The sequence below is a fragment of the Manis pentadactyla genome, chromosome 4 (assembly GCF_030020395.1).
Source record: "Manis pentadactyla isolate mManPen7 chromosome 4, mManPen7.hap1, whole genome shotgun sequence".
NCBI lineage: Eukaryota > Metazoa > Chordata > Mammalia > Pholidota > Manidae > Manis > Manis pentadactyla.
This window is the reverse complement of record NC_080022.1, coordinates 97,096,933-97,114,447: the sequence shown is the minus strand read 5'-3', so window position 1 is coordinate 97,114,447 and position 17,515 is coordinate 97,096,933. Positions and strand designations below refer to the sequence as shown.

At 40.3% G+C, this 17,515-nt stretch overlaps 1 protein-coding gene across 5 annotated transcripts in view; it reads left to right on the top strand.

Annotated features, from left to right (window-relative positions):
- The first annotated feature begins 2,516 nt into the window (after nt 1-2,516).
- LRIG2 (leucine rich repeats and immunoglobulin like domains 2) overlaps nt 2,517-17,515 on the top strand; it is a 77,776-nt gene continuing 62,777 nt past the window's right edge. Inside the window, exons 1-2 of one of the 5 annotated variants that reach the window (XM_057500526.1) lie at nt 4,005-4,137; nt 4,758-4,945. Coding sequence is in view for 1 of the 5 variants with exons in the window: in XM_036923415.2 (XP_036779310.2) it covers nt 3,899-4,137 (239 nt within the window). In the remaining 4 variants the exon portion in view is untranslated. Of the gene's footprint in view, nt 4,138-4,757; nt 4,950-7,928; nt 8,053-17,515 lie in introns of those variants that run through there. The other 4 variants (XM_036923417.2, XM_057500527.1, XM_036923415.2 and 1 more) reach the window with 4 other exon arrangements.

The window sequence follows — 17,515 nt, the reverse complement described above, 5'->3', positions numbered from 1 at the left end:
TCATGTGCTTATTGGTCATTGTGTATCTTCTATAGAGAAATGTCTACTTAAGTCCTTTGTCCATTTTACAATTTGGTCGTTTGTTTTTATTACTGAGTTATAGGAGTTCTTTATATATTTTTGGATATTGATCCCTTATCAAATATATGATATGCAAATATTTTCTCTCATACCATGGTTGTATTTTCTTTCTGTCAATAGTGTCCTTTGATTCACAAAAGGTTTTAATTTTGATGAAGTCCAGTCTATCTACTTTCTGGCTTTACAGTTTTCTTCAACAAATAGTAATTTTTATTCTTATCCCTTCTTTGTTTTAGCAGGAAAAGGAGGTGGAGGAAGAAGGAAATAAAAAGAGACAAAAGGGGTTGGAAATATATTTGGGCTTATGCAATAGAGAAGGAGTTGAAGTTAACAACAATATATTCAATAATAAACACTCATTTACTATCTCTTGTATTCCAGATATTGCATTTAGAACTGGAGATATAAAGTGAATATGGAGATCTCTTAATTAGTGGGAGGACAATCAGAAAAAGGTATTTTCAACAAAATGGGATGCTGTAAAATTACATATGCCATGGACTATGGTTGTAGAATTGAGGTAGATGCCATTAGATGCCTAGGGGATTCAGAGAAATCTTTATAGAGGAAGGATCTAGAAGGACAGTAGGAAATGCCTGGCTAGGAAAGGTGGGTAGGGGCAAATAGTAGAAGGAGCAGCATGCACAAACAAGTATAGGCATGCAACGCCTAATTAATGAAAGGCAAATAATTTCCTGTGGCTGGATATGGGGAAAATGGTGAGGAGATACAGGAAATGTGGGAGGTAGTTAGGCTGGGGTCTGATTGTGGAATCTTCAGTGGTAGGACAAAGAATTTGGAATTTGATATTATAGGCAATGGGGAGTCACGAATAAAACTTTTCTTCCTGTTTTTCAGAATAATCCATGTTTACTATAAAACACTGGGGGAACACAAAGAAATCCACTGGGAATATCAAGTATTTCTATGTAGGGAGGATCTAACAACATACCTATAACAATGTGCTTTGGAAATACAATTCTGGTGACACTGAGTGAGGGGAGAGACTGGAGGACAGAAGAGGGGTTCAGAGGTTATTGTATTAATATCTATGAGAGAGGGAGGTCTGAGGAAAGACAGTAGGCAGTGGGGATGGAGAAGCAGGAAAGAGACATTTCTGAGGGGAAATTTAACAGAACTTAGTGACTGGATGTGGGAGGAAAGAAAGAGGGGAAAGCATAGGTGACCCTGAAATTTCTAGTTCAAGAGAATGAAATTGACCAGACTAGTTGACCTGATTAGTTAGCTATGACTTAGCAAAGAGTAAAGTCCTGAGATAATGGGAGATGGGCAACTAAACTTTAAGGAGTTGGTGTTTATACAAAGGTCTGTGACAAGGGATCCAAAGAGAGCAGTTTTCTTTAGGAGTCTGGAACTCGGTATTCTCTGCTTATGAGTTACATTGAAATGTAAAAACTCTGCTGAGGTATTTTGGGACCCAAGGATTAATTACACAATACTAGGAAAATTGATATAAAAACTATTCTACTGTTAATGAGAAATGGATCTCTAAACTTTCTTAAAAACATGTATTTGCCAAATTACAGTTCGGTATATGGGGCTTATTCTATGATTCTCTTTACTATTATGTAAGTGACTTTTTTCATAATAAAAACATTCTAAAAAATTTGTAGTTAACTATCAAGTAGTAGAGTATAAAAAATCTCTTCATCTATTCATTTATCAAACATTTATTGAGTGTCGACTATGTGCTAGCACTGTGCTAGCCCATATGGGGAATATAAAGATCATTTTTTATCTTTCTGATAAGGGGCTATCAGAAAGATAAAAAATAATGTATAGTAGGAATTAAGAGCTAGGAAGGACTCCCAGCTGGTATGACCTGCACGATTTATTGGGGAGATCACAGGGAATGAATTTCTAATGGGCCCGTAGGAATGCTCTCAATCTTTAATTTAAAGAGGTACTAAGATGCCACATTTTTTTGTGGGGCTCCTGCCAATGTCCAGTTTCTTAGCGGAGGTTGTTAAGAATGTTCAACTGTCAGAGAGGAGAGGCTAAGAGTACATTTCATTTGCTGTCTTTGCTTTAAAAGTTTGGTTTGGACTGGAGCATTAGATATGTCCTTGATTCCAAGAAAGATTTCAATATTCCAAAAATGGAAAAGCTTTTTAAAAGGGTAATTGTGACTCCAAACCTACCATGGAATGATTTCAGTTACTTTCTAGGATAAGTCTATGACCTAGGCCTTATTATTCCTTTTAACCTACTCAAGTTTTTAATTTTTAAGGGTCAGAAAACCCATAGTAATGACAGCTTGCCTGTCTCCGGGTAACTTGTGTTAAAAAAAAAAGCAACAACAGGCCCAAGATGGAGTCACTTGTGCTAACTCCCAGGTCAAACCAAGACTTAATACCTAACCTTATTGCAGTTTCAGCCTTTCTCAGGAATGTGACCTTTAACCTGTCAATTTGGAATTACCTGGTCAGCACTAGTGAGCTAATCTGCCTGATAGACCCCTCAAACTTCCCCCAGAGTGGCCCTAAATGAAACAATCCACTCTGCTAGGGATTTCTTTTTTCTTCCGCCTTCTGTCTATAAAAGCCTTCTTCTGTATTGTACAGTTCCTTGGAGCTCCTTTCTCATTGATGGGATACTGCCCCATTCATGAATCATTGAATAAAGCCAATTAGATCTTCAAATTTACTCAGTTGAATTTTATTTTCTAACATTTGGTTTAACCTATGGGTTTATTTTCTCATCAGCAATAACTGTCCTGACAATTTCACAGTCATTGAGGGACCAAACAAGGTAACAGACAAATGCTCTTTGAAAAGTATAAAAGCAGTACGTATAAGTGAACCATCAAATGAATTTGGTAAATAAAAAATTTCCTAACACCCAGCCTTCACTTTGTTGACTGTTCAACTCCCTGTTTATCTACATGTCCCTCTTGCTTTTCTTAGAGTTAGTGTGTATAAAGGATAGCATTCTCCAAAATGGGAAAAATGAGGATTTCCCTTAAGGACATGTTTTGAAGGTGTGTCCCCGTCAACATTTATTGAACTCCAAGTTAGAGTAGGAGCTGGAGGTACACAGATGAATAAACAGGGCCTTCAGGAGCTTACCTGTCCATCACGACTAGGTAACATGCCCAGTGTTAACACACTTTCTGCTAAGAGGATGGGAGCTGTCGCCTACTTGGAAGACTGCACTAGCCGCAGACAAGCAGGAGGGGGCAGAGGAGGCCCCAGTTCGGCTCTGGAGGCCAACGGGCCGAATGGAAGCTCCCGCGTCACTTTCCAGTCTGCGACTTGGACAGTAGCCCTTCTGTCATTCCCCTTTCTTGGAGCCCAGGGAAGATAAAAGATCCTTTTCTACTACCATAGTAGATATATCCCAAGTCACGATTTCTGACTCGCAGGGCTTTGGCCCCCATTCCCTGTGAAGGACTCACTGCGCCCTCCAGCGGCAGAAAGACGGGAGAACCCCAGAGAGTCGCCCCAAAGCGCAGGACACCATACAGTCCTCCTTAAGAAACTATCTGTCCCCCTGGCCCCGCCCCTTCATGGAGTCCCGTCCCCGACGCGACCTCGATTTGTGGCACCGATTGGTTGGTTTCTGTGCGTGCACACGTTGCGTGCGGGGCGGAGCGGAGGAGCGTTGTCCGTAAGGGCCTTAGTCCGCTGTCCTCGGCAGCCGCCCACGCTCCTGAGCTGTGTCCGCCCCTTGCCTGCCTTTAGAAGGAGCAGGCAACAGCCCAGGCTTCTGGTGGTCGCGCTGCAACCAGACGAATTTGCTGAGCTGCTCTCTCTAGCTGGCGGCTCTTCTCGGCCAGGTCCAAGTCGGGGGGAAAATGGCGCCGGCACCCCAAGGCGCCCGGGAGGAGCCGCCGCTGGAGTGTCGCTGCAGACCGCTTTCCCGGCTCCTTTTCCTCGTCCAGGCCGTTCTTCTCCTGCTGCCGGCCGCCCGGGCAGGGTTCTGCCCGGCGCCGTGCTCTTGCCGCATCCCGCTGCTGGACTGCAGTCGCAGGAAGTTACCGACGCTGAGCCGGAGGGCGCTGTTGAGCCCGCTGCCTCCCGACGCCGCCAGCCTGTGAGTAGAGTTGCCAAGCGAGGGGACCAAAGGACAGGGAGCTTCCCCTTCAAGGGGGACGAGAGGGAGGCAGGCTTGGTCGGAGGGCGCTGTCGGGAGCTTGAGTTCTAAAGAGAAGTGTCATTACGGTGTTGTGAACTTTTTTGGGGGGTGGCGGGAACCTCAAAAACCCGGTGTTAAGGTTCTGGAGACTTACATAAAGTCTAGAATAATACCCTCGGCCAGGGAGTCTGGGATTCCTGGGCTGGGGAGGAGTTGGGGCGGGGATATTGTTGAAGGCTCACTGGCCCTGGGCACCGGTACTGACTGGATTGTTGGGGTTCCTCGCCCACTTTGGGCTGCTTCATCCGGTATGTGCTTCAGTTTGAATGGTCTCCAGGCGCGTGATTTTATGACCACGGTTATTAAAGGTATATGAATTGTCTTTTGTTCCCAGTTCGCATTTTGGCTTAGTTGGTGCTGTAGTTTTGATACTTAACGGGGTTAAAACCCCATGTATCAGGAGATACAGTACTACCCTGAACAAATTATCTTTATAATTAGCATTCTGGATCTAATTTAGAATTCACTGTAAAGAAGGGGAGTATTCTTTCCAAAATCATGTGATGCTTTGTTTTCAGTGCATTTCCTTGTGGCAAAGAACCTAAAAATCAGTCCTCTTTGTTTATGTATGAGAAGCAAGTACAATGGTTGGATGAATTCTTCTGGAGACTCCACTACCGAATGTTCATCTTGGCAGGCCTGTGTTAGACAGTGGCACCTGGAGAGCTCATTAGTCTGAGTCAGCCTGGTGGCATTAGAAGCAACAGTAGGTATTAAATGCTGCAATTATGGGGCTTCTTAACCACTAACGTACAGTTATTTCTCTGCTGCTAACTGAGCAACACGTTTATTAATTGGCAGACTTCTAACAAAGTCATCTCTAAAAACCAGTTGTCACACACACAAAGAATAGCTTCAGGTACTATTAAAATATGAGGGGCTGGTTGGATTTTCCTTGGAAATAGAATACAAATAGAAGGTCTGCTGAAGGATATATAGGAAAGAAAGATCCCTCATAAATTCCTTGAGAAAATTAAGGTAATTTAAATACCCAAATGTTGTAGTAACATAAATCTGCAATAAAATCGGCCTTCTGTTGTTTTATGATAGTGACACCTGTAGTGATTTCTGGTTCTGTTGACACAAAATTTGAAAATCCATATCAGTGAACAGCATAATGTGAGTTAAACCTAGCACAGCATCTTTGTAATGCAGCAAGTGCTTTTTTCTAAGAAATTCTTGAAACTGCTTCCTGATTATGACAATAAATCTGGTACAGGTTTAAAAACAGCACCACTTCGTTTAGCTGTAATTGAAATCAGTGTGGCCTTCATTTTAAGATCCTTCATTGGTAGGTAAACAGTAATTAGGAGTAGTTCTATGTTAAGATACATTTATTTTGTGTCTAGGTTTGAGTTTTGTTTAATCAAGACAAATTGCCTAAAGCCAAATGACACTAAAAAATTTTAATGTCCTATAATGAAATTGACATTTTCAGTTGAAGTGAAATGCCTCAGAGAGCAATTCTGTTGTAATCCAGATGTAATTGGATGGACGTCTTACATTAGTAGAACTCTTAGAATATTAAAAGACGGGATTGTGCTGTTGTAAAATGAGAAATGTAACATTCTTCAGCAATTCTTTCAGCCTTAAAGCCACCAGGTACACACAGGTTTCTTAATGTAATTCTGAAATTCTAAGAACAAATTCAAATGCTGAAACTTTGGCCATCAAAGAGATTGTAGACAAAATAAATTAATCTTGATTTTCAAAACTTGTATGTATGTATATGTATATATACATGTATCTGTCCTTGATTCCTGGCACAGAGCTCCTGAAACTCTTGTAATTTCTTAAGTGATAAGAGTACAAGGGACCCCTATGTTTATTGCTGCACTATTTACAATAGCCAAGATATGGAAGTAACCTAAATGTCCATCAGTAGATGAATGGATAAAGAAGATGTGGTACATATACACAATGGAATATTACTCAGCCATAAGAAAAAAACAGATCCTACCATTTGCAACAACACGGATGGAGCTAGAGGGTATTATGCTCAGTGAAATAAGCCAGGCGGAAAAAGACAAGTACCAAATGATTTCACTCATATGTGGAGTATAAGAACAAAGGAAAACTGAAGGAACAAAACAGCAGTAGAATCACAGAACCCAAGAATGGACTAATAGTTACCAAAGGGAAAGGGACTGGGAAGAATGGGTGGGAAGGGAGGGACAAGGGTGGGGAAAAAGAAAGGGGGCATTACGATTAGCATGTATAGTGTTGGGGGGGCACGGGGAGGGTTGTACAACACAGAGAAGACAAGTAGTGATTTTACAGCATCTTACTACGCTGATGAACAGTGACTGTGAAGGGGTATGTGGGGGGGACTTGGTGAAGGGGGGAGCCTAGCAAACATAATGTTCTTCATGTAATTGTAGATTAATGATACAAAAATTAAAAAAAAAAAGAGTACAAGGGACATCTTGTGTTCTAATATTTGGTCTTTGACCCTGATTTCTGACACAGAGCTCCTAAATCCCTTGGGATTTCCTGGGTGAAGGGCATGTCTTTTGACTGAATGAGGTGACTCTTGGTGGTTTCCTGGGTAGCTTCAGGATGGAGACTGGTTACCAGAAAGACCAAGCCATGATTCAAAGTTTGGAACTTTCAGCCCCACCCCCTATCCTCCTGGAAGGGGACAGGGGCTGGAGATTGAGTTAATGCTTGATCATGCCTGTTTGATGAAACCTCCATAAAAATCCCCAGAGTGTGGGGTTTGGAGAGCCTCTGGACTGGTGAACAAGTCTGTGTGCTGGGAGGGTGGCACACCCCAACTCCAGGGGACAGAAGCTCCTGTGTGGGACCCTTCCAAATCATGCCCTATGTATCACTTCATCTGGCTGTTCTTCTGTGTCCTTTATTATTTCCTTTATATAAACCAGTAAATGTAAGTAAGTGTTTCTTTGTGAACTGTTGTATCAGGTGATTGCATCCAGTGAGGGGACTGTGGGGACCTCTAATTTGTAGCCAAGTCAGACAGAAGTTGTGTGTAACATGGGGATCTACTGCTTGGGGTTGGTGTCAGAAGTGGGGAGCAGTGTTAAGGGACTGAACCCTTAACCAGTGAGGTCTGTACTAGCTCTAGTTAGTGTCAGAATTGAATTGAATTGCATAACATCCAGCTGGCATCTGACAAAATTGGTTGACGTGAGGGGAAAAACCCACACATCTGGTATCAGAATTAGTGATATGAGTGAAGGAATAAACAAGTGTCAAAAATTCTTTGCTTGACCAAACTGTAGTCAGGTTCCTGAACCTTCTCTTAGGCCATCTGCATACATTTTTGCAAAATACAGTTTTAGCAAGAACTCTGCTAATTCAGTTTAGGAAGAAGCCCCCACCTTTGATATCTGATTGGGTTCCTCCTTCTGTACCATTCCCCCAGGTAATGTCTGATCACCTTGGCCTGTCCTCAGCAAGAATTCTGTTAGGTCTGTTTAGTCAAAAATCCCTCTTATCCCTAATGTTTTCTCTTACTAATTTTCCATGCGGTGATCTCAAGATCTCACCCTGTTTCTTGTCTATAAATTCCCAATTACCAATGCAGTATTTGGAGCTGAATCCAGTCTCTCCTTAACTGCAGAATTTCATTGCAGTGGTACCTATGCCTATTGAGATAGCTCCCCAAAGTCTTACTTACCATGCTTTTAACAATGTCATTGAATATTATTTTTTCCTTTTAACAGTTGTGGCACAACTTGGATAGGATCAGATTCATTATTGGACCCCCGGACCTCTCACTCAGGACCCTAAGTGCAAACCTTTGAAGCCTTTATCTTCACTCCTGACTGATGGACCGGGGATCCATTGGTGAGTCCGACTCTTGAACCATTGCTCTGGACAAATGTCCATGGAAGCTGGTAAGGACAGATTTTGATTCTTAAAGAGTCTCAGTGTACTTCAGAAGGTGGCACAGAGTCCCAGATAAACACAGGCTGGGTTAGACTACTTGGTTTCTCTTTAAGAGGCTCAGTTAGAGCCCTAGGCAAGCAGGTGTTAATAAGGAGCTGAGTTAGAATACTTTCTTTTTTTGTTTGAAAAGTAACTACTGGGCTGGAGAGCTCTTCTTCTTGGCTCTCTCTTTCTCAAAAAAATTATTCCCTGACTTCTTGTACTAGAAGTCTGTCTTCTGGCTCTCTGTGACACTGCTCAGTTTTCTCTATTAGATCTTGATTCTCCCATGCATCTCAGTTGACTCAGACCCCCTTGTTGAGCCCCTTGTTGAGATCACCGCATGGAAAATTAGTAAGAGAAAACATTAGGGATAAGAGGGATTTTTGACTAAACAGACCTAACAGAATTCTTGCTGAGGACAGGCCAAGGTGATCAGACATTACCTGGGGGAATGGTACAGAAGGAGGAACCCAATCAAGTTGAGTATATTCTCTACTTCCATTCTTGTTGGCATGCTTTTGCTGAAAATAATCTGGAACTTCATTGGCCTCTTTGGAAAGTTTGATATATCCAAGCTGGCTCCTCTAAGACCTCTCCCTTCTAGTTGCTTCTGCTCTTCCTTCTTCTTACTACCTTCAGTCTTCCCTCCATTTCCCTTGGATTCTTTGATAATATCTCCTTCCCTCCAAACCCCTTCCTCCTCCATCCCTCTGTCTACCTCTCCCAGACCCTTTTCTACCTCACTCTGTATATTCGTATCCACTTTGGGCCCCCTGCCCTGTACTGGGGGTTGTCAGGGGACTTACAGACCTCCAAAAGCAACTGCTTGGGCCTGAAAAGGAAGAAGGCTAATTTGAGATAGATTGGATGTTTTGGCCAGTTGAGTGGGCTTTAGAGGGCACCACACAGCTGCTAGATGTCTCCTTGGTCACTCACCTAAAATTTGGTCCATAGCCACCATAAGATACCAGGGCAAAGAAATGTCTTGAAGGTGGTCTCTACAAAATTGGTAAAACAGGTAATCTTAACCTGTTCCATTTGACAGAAACATAAAAATATAGAATGGAGAAAAGATAAGAGCTACTTATTTTATATAAATCAGTGGGTTTATATTACTGTCTAACTCATGGCTAAAATTTTAGAATGAAAACGAAATGATCTCTATTTGCATCTGTATGTTTATGAATGGCTATATATACGAATGTTATAGATGTGTGGTATTTTTCTATCTCTGGATCGTATTAACCAAATTAATTTATAAAAAATCCCTTAATGGAATTCCGTTCAAATTGGCTTAGAGATAAATGAATGCTTATAAAATTAAATATTCCTGAAACTCAGAATAGGGAAACAAGCCCAATGTTTTAAGTTCACATGATCTGGGATAATTAAAAAAAATAATAAAACGAATTTGAAATCGTTAAAATAAAACAGGTATGCCTTGGAGAGTTGTAAGCATTAAATATAATGCAGACATTTTTTTTCTACCTACACTTATTAGTCAAACAAACTTATCTCTACTTAAGATTTTCAATATCTACTTAGGATATTAATTAGGATATTAAGATATCCCAATATCTACTTAGGGTATTTAAGATTATAAAACTATAAATCCAAACTAAGAATAAAATGTATAATGAAAATGAATTTTTTGATGTATGTCAAGCCTGGCAGTAAAAAAAAGGAAAAAGGAGGGGAAAGACCATGAACTTTGTTAGGTTTTTGCTTTTGTGATGCTTACCTAATATGCATACATTGTGAAAATAAATAGTTAATAGGGAAATAACTTGAGATGATGGCTAGCTTTGTTTGATGTTATAACTGCCTAAAATAAAAACCTAGCTCATTTCTAAGAAAAATAAACTACTGAAACATTCATTACTGAATTTTAAATTTAAGTTCATGTGTTTTTGACATCTTGTTTTTATACTGTATAGGAAAGCTAAAGATTTTTGATCTATTGGTAAACACCCCTTTTCCACATTGAAAAATTGTACTGTGAGGGATCATAAGCCTCTAGGTGTTGTGGAATTGTATATTCATAAATTTACTCATCTACTATGGAGTACTGGTATATGACAGACTATGATTGTTTACTTCCTAGTAGTCTCTGTAAAAGAAATGCTACTAATGGTTAAAAATTAAAATTATATATATAAAGAAACTACTAGAAACTAAGAATGAAGAGAACCTTGTCTGCAAAGCATGCAAGGTGTGAAGGACATGTTTTTGTTTAGGGAAAAAAACAAGTTTTACTGAGTGGTAGACTGACCAGTTGTTCCATAATCAGAAAGAGGAAAAAATAGGATAAAAACTGAATGGATATTAGAAAAACAATTGGTATGTTAAATTACATGGAAAGCATTGTCAGGAAATGATGACAAACCTTCTTAGATTATGTGTGTATGGATATATATTACTAATATAGATATTCCAGAAATGTATGAAATTCAAATAAATTTGTTGTCTGGTTACTATGTTAAAATACTGTATGCCACAGAAATAACTAATTTTCCTTATCAAATGAATTCTCATTAGAACTTTAACCTTGGCCATTTTCAGTCTTTTTTCATTCATAGACAAATTGTTTTGCCCTCATTCTTTGAGAGCATTACAATCAAGTACAGGCAAGAATGTTCCATGATGGCATCTTTTGAAACTTTAAGACCATGCCATGGACTGAGTTAAGAATTTACTTATTAGTTAAGAACTCATGAAGATGGATTAAACTGTTTTCCCAAGAGTCATAGAGCTGTTAACCCAAGATAAGCAGAACAAGAATTAATTACCTGGGACTGAATGAACTGATGAGGATGATTATAAATTTATTATGGCTGTTTGAAACAATCCTGGTTCTTTAATGTTTTGTTTTCCAGATTTAGAGATCCCTTTTTTCTTTCCTCTTAAGCTATGTTGTATAGTTTACAATAATCTAGTAGATTATATCTTTGCAAACAAAGATGAAATGATTGCTTTCTCTCTTCACCTTTTCCCTCTGGAACTTGAAATTCTTAGAATTCCTATTTTTATGACAAATGATTTGCATAAGTTCTAAAAGAATCTGTTCTTGTAACAGGATACAATTGGAAACATGGTTATATCACCAAAGTTTTGACTGGAATGTTAACATTTGACAGTAATCTGCATGGAATTTGGTTTAAGAAAGGTAACTTCCTGGCAGACCCAGTACTCTTAGTCATATTGAGGACCTTAAGAGAGGAATTCACCTGAATCTATACATGTGGGAAATGAAGTCTGGTGGCTAGTTTCTGCATCAGCTTTCTTGGCTCCAGAGGCTTTCAGACTGCAAATAATCTGGTCTCATTAGATTTATCCTGATTATTTACATAAGTGCAACAAAATTAATGACTGACTATACAGGCTCTTTTTGAGTTTGCTGTGCTGGAACTTTTCACAAGGAATCTAAGATTATACTTTTAAAAGCCAGGATTATTTGTAAACAAGAATTAAAAGGTTGACTGTAGAAAGAAACTGTTTTCTGTTTCAATACAAAACTATAGCGAACCCTGTGGGTTCTGTCTTGCACATTTTGCCAGTTCTTAAACAAATTCTCAATTCTAGTTTCCTCCAGTATCTGACTATCACTCCCCCAAGAAATGTTTCCAGTTTTTTTCCCACTTTCCTGATTTGGCATCACTGAGAAGACTGCTGTTTTCCTGAAACCCTGTATGCTGAAACTGGATGACTTGATATAAGATTAAAAAGAAAAAAAATTACCACAACAGATCATATATGGGCAACCTTTGCGCCTCCTGCCAAATGGACCACTTCACCAGACACCAAAAGCCATCACCAGAGGCATTCAGATTGCAAACCTGGAAAATTTTTCAGACGGCCACTGCATCTGCACACCATTTAAGGATACTTCAAGCTCAAATCTGAGACCCTCAGCTGGCTGCCCTCTGGATTCAGAAACTAGTGGTCTGTTTTTCTTGTGTTTTCATAGAAACTTATCTTATTAAAAAATGCCTGACTGCCAGCATCATTGAACAAATATACTCTAATTCTAAGTCCCAGCAGGGGTTCTCCTTTAGCAAAAGACTACTGAATGAGAAAATAGAGTTTTCTTGTTCAGAGGAAAGAAGACTATTTCTTCTTATTTCTTCTTTCCTTGAGCAAGATAGAGGACTGACAGAGATTCTTTGCTTGACCAAATTTTATTTAAATTCCTGAACCTTTTTCTTCTAGGCTAGTCTGTATACTTTTAAGATGCAGTTTTAGCAAGAACCTTGTTATGTCAGTTTAGGAAGAAGCCCCCACCCTCAATATCTGATCACCCTTGATACCTGATTGATATCTTATCTTCCACTGTTTTCCAGGTGATGTCTGATCATCCTGGTCTGTCTTTAGCAATAATCTAGTTAGGTCTGTTTAGCCAGAACTTCCCTTGCCTCTGTTGTTTTCTGTTCATAATTTGCTATGCATGCTATGCAGTGATCTTAGTTGACCACCCTGCTTCTAGGCTATAAATTACCACTGCTCATACAGTATTTGGTATTGAGTCCAATCCCTTTCTCCCACTGCAAAATATCACAGTGGTGCCTATACCTATACAGAGATAACCTGTACCACTTTGAATAAAGATTTTCTTACTGGGTTTTAACAAGTACCATTCAACTTTTTTTTTTTTCCTTTTTAACATAGGGAACTTTTCCTAGACATTTAGTATCACAGAAGTGAGATTTGCTAGAATGGTTCTGGTTCACAGAAATGAAATTTGAGAAGAGAGGATAAAAGGTGGGGGGTGCTGAACCTTTGATTCCTGGGTGGTCAGATGAGCACCTGTGGTGTGAACAGCAGCTATGTGGCTTTCAGTTATTGAAAGGTAAAAGATACAATAGAATTTAGAGGTGGATCCAATTCCCAGCACATTGATTCACTCACTGGATGTATAAGGAAATGGAAACTACTAAGTAAAAGGTGAAATGTTCAATCCCTTGGTTATTGTTATCTGTAACAGCTAAAATGAAATTAAGAGAGTGTTGGATGGGACCTTGATACTAGACCAAGGTCAAATTTCAGTGAGTCTGAGCTTTGGCCACTAGGCTCAAAGCTGAACCTCAAGGGAAAAGTTATGCAAGGATAATAGATCTCTAGTTACTAGGAAGTAGTTGGTGTGAGGAGAAGGCAAAACCGAGAAACTGTTGAAACCAGGGAGTATAGTGTGAAGGGGTTGTTTCATTTTGTGGATCAGTAACATCAGCTTCTTGAAGAATCTTAATTAAATTGGATTGTGAGAGTAATTAATTTAGGAGCAATTTTGGGTTTTCAGTGATACAGTGGGGAAGAGCATGTTGGGGTTGGCACAAGATCCACAGCTCATTGTGGAACAATCACAGATAAAACAATATGTGATCCCGACACAGAGCAGGTTATTCCTGAGGCAACAACCAGTCTGGTGGACTGGGTAAAAGTCACTGTAAAGTCTGTTTACCCTGAGGAAAGGGGCTGCCTACCTCCTTCTAAAAAATGCCAAATGGTGCACCCCTGATGAGGCAGATGATGTGTTTCATATACAAGCCATATGTGATTATCTTTACGGTGACTAGACATTTACCTGTTGAATTTACCTGTTACCCAGTTCTTGGTAAGTCCCGTGTTTAAGTGGGACTCTTTTACATGGGCACCCCATATGACCTTACTGCTGCAAAACCGAAGGACAGATGAGGAAGCCTTGTGTTTGCTGTCTCACCTTCCCTTCCTGGGTCTCATAGATGCTAATAAAAACTTTAGGTTAGTTAACAAGAAAATGAGGAAAGGCAAAGGAGAAAGTAAAGGGACAGGTCTTAGCAAGGTGGAAAAATTTAAATGGTTATTAAGAAATAAGGTGAATAAAGCAAATATTCTTAGGAGCAAAACAAAGGAAGAAGAAAGGGAAGAATGGGACTTGACTCAGTAGAATGGAAAGCTTTAGGTGGTTATTAAGAAATGTGATGAATGAAACACACTGATAAAGTTTTAAAAAAGGCTTTCATACAGCTCTTCCTACCTCCTCCTGGTCCCCCAACTTTAAAGGGCCCCAAACTCTACTTACCCCAGTTAGAGAAATTGGAAAACTCAAAAGCAGAGATTACATTGAAAAAATCTGACCAATAATCACTTGGAGCATTGGTTAGACAGATTAAATGAGATGAAAATTGACAAAAGGGCCAGGATCCCTTGGCTCAGTCCCTAGGCGGAACCCCAAGTCGTTTTCACAAGTGTGGGTAAAATGGCCAGAAGGTGGAGGCATTGCCAGAATTCCTTGGTAATGGGAGCTTGTTGTACTGTGGCACCAAAACCTATTGTTGAAGCCGTGATGAAATTGAGAGAACATAAAAATATGTTGGTAATCATAAAAACATCAAAAGGGTTGATAGGATAATTAAACTTGGAATATTTAAACAGGCTTTATGTAAAGAAACTCTTTTGTCTTTACCTGAATGTTTTATGGGAATAGATGGGAATGGATCACTGGCTGGAGAACATGTACCCTACCTAGTACTGTAAAACCAAAACCTGTTATTAAAGTCCTCATGGAAGCTCCAGTTAGGAATGTGAGGTAACAGTCTGTAGGAGAACTGATATGTTTGAAAAGGCTTTTACCTTATTGTATTATGGAGATGGACATTTGTATGTGATGGGGGAATGTTTCCTCTACCTAGTATTATAAAACAAAAGGCATGTAAGTCTGCCCTTCAAGCAGTATTAATTGGACCTTCAAGCAGTATTAATTAATTAATGCTAAATGGGAACAAGTAAGACTGTCCAAGCCACAGTGTAGAATTGGACATTGGAATGCTTATATGGACAGATTCTCTGTATGAAAGTCCTATGTGTATTCTAGACTGGGGTTTATGGCAAGAGCTCGTGAGTACCTCCCAGCAGCAATTGGTAGGGCTTTGGTCTAGAGAATTTTCATTTGAAGGGCAGTTACTGGCCTGCTATTGGACATTAATTGAAACTGCTTCTATGACTAAAAGTCATAAAATAATCTTAAAACCTGAAATACTCATGATGTTTTGTGTAATGTTCCATCGAGGAGGGAAGTGCTCAGAAGAGTTCCATAATAAAATAAAAATTGTTTATATAGGATCATGTTGCTTGGCAATGCAGAGAGGAGATACTAAAGAGACAGGGGCCTCTTTCCCTAGGGCTGACTCTGGAACTTTGTGAAGAGCTGCTGGATTCTGTTGTCACTTGGGCAGTGTTCTATAAACAGCTCGTAAGTGGTCAACAAAATGCTGTCTGTGGGTGATAATTCCAAGGTGAGTTGGACGACATCTTATTTGGGAGGCTGCCACTCTGAGAAAGGTGAAGACAAATTAGCTTGGTGGGCTGAATTGCATGCTGTTTTCCTAGCAATAATGGAAGAATTGCAGTGGTAGAAGCCCCAGTGTTTGGGTTTTTACTGACTCAAGAAGTGGCCAACAGCCTGGCTATAGGGTCAGACAGAAGAGCAATGGAAACTTAGCCTATTAAATGGATATCCACGTGGGGTACAGCCCTATGAAAAACACTGGAAATTTGAGGGGTGCATTAAAGTAGGATGTGTTGATCTCCATCAGAAGAATCCTAATCCAGGTTTGGAAGGTGATTGAAATCAACAAGCAAATACCCCCATATACTCACTTGAGGTGGCCATCTGGGTCCATGAAATGAGTGGCTTTTGGGGGCATAGTAACTCAGAGATGTGCTGAAGCTAGACATATTTCTCTTGCACCCTCTGAGGCACAAAATGCTAGTAGGAACTGTTCTGTCTGCAAGCAGAAGAAACAGACTGCAGATGGTTAAGTGGCAGACTCCCTGGTGGGAAGGCCCTGATTACAGCTGGCAAGTAAGACTGATGTTGGTAGCTGAAAGGAAAGGAGCGACACACAGCAGCAATTCACTGGAGAATTCCGCTTTATTGGGGAAAGGTGCTGGGTTATATAGGGAGGGGCATGGGGTGATTGTGGTGTTACTTCTACGGGACTGGTGGCTATTGGCTAGGTGCTGGGAGTGGGAGTGGGGAGAGAGGTGATTGGTCTTTAGGTGGTGCTGTTGGGAACTGAGGACCCGGAAGAGAAGCCGGAAGTTCACCATCTTACTGGTGGGGGCCCTTCAGTAGCCCTGGGGGCAACAAATGGATCTGAGAAGGAATAGACACTGACTCTGGACTGGACTTTGCTTAGTGATGGTAGATGCAATGCTAGAGTGCTATAAAAGAACCAGTACTGAAGAGTACGTGTGTGTGTGTGTGTGTGTGTGTGTGTATGTATACCAGTATATAATACATATAGCATATAAAATATGTGTTACATCAACTGCTTGTATACTCAGTAAAGTTTCTGATAAACAGTAAAGTTTTTGGGATGTCAAAGTTATGCATGGATTTTCAACTGCTAGGGAGATTGGTGCCCCTAACCCTCACATTGTTGAAGGGTCAACTGTGTATATGGTGGTCTTTGCCCCTGGTTCCTATCACAGAGCTCCTTGTAACTTCCCAAGTGACAGGAGTACTGGTACCAGAACCAGTATCATGTTGGATGGCTGACTGTCATTTCTTCAGGCCAAGGAATATACTTCACAGCCCATGCTGTCCAGCAATTGGTAAAGGGATATCCTTCTCAGAGTACTAGTTTGATAGAGAGTGGGAGCAGTCAGTAAAAGCATTAGTTGTCTAAAATGGGTTGAAATAAAGACATGAAGGGTCAGCTTACATACCTTCATGAGAGTGTGCTCACTCTTAACATGAGGTGGGACTAAAACAGTGGCCTGCTAGATAGAGTTTTCTTATTTGGGTGGATCTGGGGAAGGGGGAGAGGAAAGATGCTGGAATGACTATGCAGTTCTTAGCAAGGGAGGAATATGCTGGTGTAATGACTGAACTTTTTTCTTTCTTCTATATCACCTCAATTTTTTTTTTCTTCTCTACTTGATGCAGTGATTGATAGGACCAGGGCTGCAAATACAAGTGCTGGAAATGGATGCTTCCTTACCAAGAAACTGTTTTTAAACTTTGGGTCAGAATTCCCAGGGGCCTGATGGAGTCGGTTGTGCCTTCACCCCATCTGGCAAAATTGAGGTTAAGAGTGAATGTCACTATATTGTCTGTTGTAAAAAGAGCCCAGTAGTTGTGCATCTGTGTAACTTTTCTCTAACTGAATGGAGTGGACTGAGGGGGAGACCTTGCTAGACTATTATTGCTTCTTGCAATGTAGACCAGCACAGTGGCTGAACCTGGAATCCCTTCGAAATGGAAGAGTTTGGGTATAATGGAGAGAAGGAGCAATAGTAGCTGAGGGTAAATGAATGAATAAATAGGTTGGATAATGAAGTAAATCCAATGTTAGTATCTTGAAAGGGGCTGAGAGTAAGAGATGGTTGTCTTTTAGTT